Here is a 5040-nt window from a genome sequence, read left to right as displayed (position 1 = left end):
CTCTTTAGAACATGTGTGTGTTGGAGAATGACTTTGAGAACCAGCTGGGGAAGTTCCACATAAAGATGAAGGGTAAGAAGTAGAGATCATGTGGTGATATGACTACACAAAATCTTAAATAGAGGTAGCAACTCAATATGACATACGTTATGTGTGTGTCCCTTCTGATATGACCCTTAATTAATTGCAATGTTTTGGGGTGGTTTCGCAGTTTGACAAAATGCTAAGTCTGTTTCCACTTGTTCTTTCTTTTAGGTCTGGCAGGATTTGCTAGATTGTGTGCTGGTGACCAATATGAGGTTTGTCTCACCCGCCAAACCCTCCATTTTTCACTCTGAATTCATGGCAACAATATAAATATGATTAAAACACTAAGAATATGGATGTCATGTTACCAGATATTTAGGCTGTGGTATTAGCTTGTGACGACACCAGAATCAATGACTGTATCTTTCAGTACCAAAATTCTGATAGTATGTTGTCACCTGAAAAATCAGCATTAAGATATAAGAAGGCGATAATTTGGATGTTGAATTGAAACTCACTCACTTTGAATTCTTTGAACAGATCTGGATGTTGCTCTTTTATGCATTTTGCTAAATAGGACACGATTTCCTCCCTTGTTCTGAAAAGCGCAAGGCATCGTTTGTATTACATTTTATGAATCTATTATCTACCATTGGTCATCCAGAAGAGAGTTGAAGAGATTTTGGCAAACTGTCAGGTGACTCAGGTGGGGAAAGCAGTGCGCCACTTGGGTGGAGCACTGCTGACCACAAGGATATTGTCGGGAGGTGGAAGGAATAGTTCGAGGACCTTCTTAAACCTGCTCATGTCTTCCATAGAGGAAGCAGAGTCTGGGGACGACAAGGATGATTCATCCATCACTTTGGGTGAGGTCACTGATTTAGTTAAACAACTCCTTGGTGGAAGGGCCCCTGGGGGTGGATTAGGTTTGCACTAAGTTCATGAAAGCTCTGGATGTTGTAGGGCTCTCTTGGTTGACATGCTTCTCCAATGTTGCATCGAGATCAAGGCCAGTACCTCTGGATTGGCAGACCAGGGTGGTGGTTCCCATCTTTAAGAAGGGGGACCGGAGGGTGTGCTTAAACTATTGGGGATCACACATAGCCAGATATATGTTGGACTCATTCACGGTGAGCGTTGGACTCTGCCAGGGCTGCCCTTTGTCACCAATTCTGTGCAGAATTTTTCTGGACAGAATTTCTAGGCATAGCCAAGTGCCGGAAGGCTTCTACTGGAGCGATCTCAGGCTACGTTCACACTGCAGGTCTTAATGCTCAATTCTGATTTTTTTATTAAATCTTATTTTTTGGTCTGGTTGTTCACACTACAAATAAAATGTGACAGCAAACGTGCTCTAGTGTGACTCCTCAAAGTGGCCCACATGCGCAAAAGAAGACATCACACACAACGCACTCTGTTTAGACCCAGACCCAACAGTACTGTTTGACTGATGGCCGTTAATATAAAGACTTGTTTCGAACTTTACGTTTTCCAATTTTGTTATTTTGTTATTTACATATGACCTAATGATTATCCTTATTGCTGTTTTAGAGAGGAGCGGTGCTTCAAAGGATAGCTGCAGATTTCTGTCAGAATCTGCAGATTATACAGTACAAATAAAATGTTCACATTCCTCCAGCATTGTCTTCCCAACAGTTTCACTGGATGGCCAGGAAGCGTTCGCAATGTCTTCTCGGGCGCTTCTCCGGTGCTGATAATTGGCGTCTCTCTTGTGTCAGTGACGTAAAAGTCAGATTTAATGCGACATGACCGTTCAAACAGCAGTCGCTTTCTGAAACATCAGATATGTATCCGATTCAGTACCACATACGTCAGTGACCTAGTTCAGATTGAAAATATCACATTTGTGCTGTTCAAACTGTCATACTATGATTGGATATGGGTCGCATAGGGTCAGAAAAGTCGGATTTGGTGCGCTTTCGCCTGCAATGTGAACGTAGCCTTAGAATCTCATCTCTGCTTTTCGCAGATGATGTGGCTCTGTTGGCTTCATCATCACACTGGAGCGATTCACAGCCGAGTGTGAAGCAGTGGAAATGAGAACTAGCACCTCCAAATCTGAGCCCATGGTCCTCAGCCGGAAAAGGGTGAAGTGCCCACTCCTGGTCAGGGTCGAGTTACTGCTTCACTTAGGGAAGTATCTCGGGTTTTGTTCAGAGTGAGGGCAGGGTTGAGATCAACAGACGGATTGGTTCTGTGGATGCAGTCATGCGATCGCTGTACCAGTCTGTTGTGGTGAAGAGAGAGCTGAGTGCAAAAGTGATGCCCTCACCGGTCGATCTACGTTTTTACCCTCCTCATCCATCGTGACGAATTTTGGGCAGTGACTGAAAGAACAGGATCGGCTTCTTCAGGCGGCAGAAATTGGCTTTCTCCGAAGGGTGGCTGGCCTCTGCTTTAGAGATGGGAGTTCGGCCATCCAGGAGGGGCTCAGAGTAGAGCTGCTACTCCTCCACATCAAAAGGAGCCAGTTAAGGTGGTTTGGCCATCTGACAAGGAGGCCTCCTGGGTGAGGTGTTCCAGGCATGTCCCACTGGGAAGAGGCCCCGGGGAAGACCCAGGTGACCCTGGAGAGATTTCTTTCAGCTGAAGGAGGTGGCCGTGGTTTCTCTGCTTAGGCTGCTGCCCCCTGACAGGCCCCTGATAAGCAGAAGAAAATGGACAACTGGTCATCCACCTCAGAGTATCAACTTTCCTATTAAGGGGCAATGCTGTTGTAGCAGCTACACTAGTCGCTATCTTCCACCTGTGGTTTTTCTTCTGCTTGTGCCGTCCTTCTCCTTCATCATGATGTAATGATTAGAGCCCAACCAGCATACAGTGCTTTGAAAAAGTATTTGCCCCCCCCTTTTTTTTTTTTCTTCTCATATTTGTGACTCTTCACACTAATTGTTTCAAATTATAAATGGAAAGGTTCTTCCAAAGCACTTTTCTGAGCTCTCAGAGCTTTCCATACAACATGCCTCATTTATCCATTCACATCCATCCATAGAAACACAATTGAAAAATAAAATGTAATGTTAGACAAAGGTAATCTGAAATAATACAAAATGGAGTTTTTAAATGTTCATTTCATTTAATAAAGGAAATAATCAAAGTCTACCTGCCCTGTGTGGAAAAAGTTAAAGCCCCCTCATTAAATCATGAATTAACTGTGATTAACCACATTATTTGCGAAGCGGAGTTCAATTTCACTAGCCCCACACCCAGGCCTTACTGCTGCCAGACCCGATAAATCAGGAAATCACTTAAATATAACCTGTTTGACAAAGTGAAGCAGGTCTGAAGATCTCAAAAAGCAACAACTCATGCCATATTCTAAAGAAACACCAGAGAAACAAAATCACTGACATCTATAAGTCTGGAAATGGTTGCAAAGCCATTTCCAAAGGCTTTAGTAACCATAGTGAGACCAATTAACCACACATGGAAAACTTGGAATACTAGTGAACCGTTCCAGGAGCATCCGAGACCACATTAATGACTCATCCGGGAGGTCACAAAAGAACCAAGGGAAACATCTGAAAAACTGCAGGTCTCACTTGTCTCTGTTAAGGTCAGAGTTCATGATTCAACAGTAAGAAAGAAACTGGGGGGGAAATGGGAGAAATCAAGGAGAAAACTACTGCTAACCAAAAAGAACACAAAGGCTCCTTTGCTCATTTGCCAAAAAACAACTTAATGATTGACTTGTGGGAAAATATTCTGTGGACTGATGAGACAAAATGGTTTGACTCTGTTACATTTGACACAGAATGAAAACTGCTGTATGAATGGGTCATTGTGGCTTGTATTGTAAAGGTGTGTTAAGTATTCACTAAGCAATATTAGTATTTATACAGCAAATTGCTATATAAATAGTAAACCATTTAGATTTATCGCGGTTTTGAGAAGGGTTTGTCCAGTGCCTGTATGAAAACACTGCTTCAGCTGTTCCCTGTGGAGTTATCTCTAAGTGTACACGGCAGCAGGTCCTGTGTGATTGTGTGTATGATCAGTTATGAAATTAGAGGGATACTTACTTAGTAACTTAACCTAGTGAGAAAAATTCTCACCAGTGGTGAATGTTTGAAGGCATTTTGTTTTCTGTACTGCCCACAAGTCTGTCTGTCCCATTCTCGTAATCATGATATCCGAGGAACACACTGAGGGAATTTATTCAAATTTAGTTCGAATCAAGTGATTAGAATATTTTAGTGAAGCCTTACAGTGACCTTAAAAATTAGGATTTTTTTTTTCCTTGTCCACAATTCGTTGCACTTAATGTCAAAATTTGTACAAATGATGAAAAATAAAATTTTACGTTCAAAAGGTTAAGAGTCCAAATACACTGCAAGTTGTCTGGTTGGTGAAGGCATACAGTTGTGACGTGACAATTCTAACTTTAGTGTTCATCGTATTTTGTTAACATTAAATTTCTTTAACTGTGTCGTGGGTTTTGTTTTGGTTTTTTTTTGTTTTTTTGTTTTGTTTTTGTAAAAGTGGCCTCATCACTTGCACATTCATGCTCTAGCCATTGACATTTATAGCTATGTAGTTGAGATGTGAGTTGTCAATTCTTTTCAACCCTGTCAGATTAATCTGAGCTTTACGAAAATCATCACATGATTATATGAACTGCTCAAACTATCAATAATTTTGAAGTAGCCAACCGGATTTTCCAGATTTTAAAATTAATTTATTATTCATCTACTTGTATAACCCTGCGTTTGTGTTTGTTTGTTTTTGCATATGTGTATGTTTCAGATCTTTATGAAGTATGGTCGGCAGCGGTGGAAGCTCCGGGGGCGAATAGAGATAAATGCTAAACAAGTGTGGGACAGTGAAGAGATTGTATTTCAGCCACTCATCAACGAGTTCCTGTCTGTGAAGGTCTGTCACTCAGTGTGTTTTTTAAATTTGTAATTTTATTGATACTCAGTTCTGGTTTGGGTCATTGACTGCTTCATCTTATGTAAAAAGTCATAAAAATAATGCATCTGAAAAAAAAAA

At 41.3% G+C, this 5040-nt stretch overlaps 1 protein-coding gene across 1 annotated transcript in view; it reads left to right on the top strand.

The window, feature by feature from the left end:
* Window positions 1-5040, top strand: part of ripor1 (RHO family interacting cell polarization regulator 1) — a 32109-nt gene that overhangs the window by 8882 nt on the left and 18187 nt on the right. The window contains exons 7-9 of the mRNA XM_013914588.1: window positions 9-72; window positions 256-299; window positions 4795-4920. Coding sequence (XP_013770042.1) covers window positions 9-72; window positions 256-299; window positions 4795-4920 — 234 coding nt within the window. The remainder of the gene's footprint in view (window positions 1-8; window positions 73-255; window positions 300-4794; window positions 4921-5040) is intronic.

Source organism: Pundamilia nyererei, unplaced genomic scaffold, assembly GCF_000239375.1.
Source record: "Pundamilia nyererei isolate P.nyererei 1_Seehausen unplaced genomic scaffold, PunNye1.0 scaffold00208, whole genome shotgun sequence".
NCBI classification, from domain to species: Eukaryota; Metazoa; Chordata; class Actinopteri; order Cichliformes; family Cichlidae; genus Pundamilia; species Pundamilia nyererei.
This window is presented reverse-complemented; position numbering and strand designations above follow the sequence as displayed.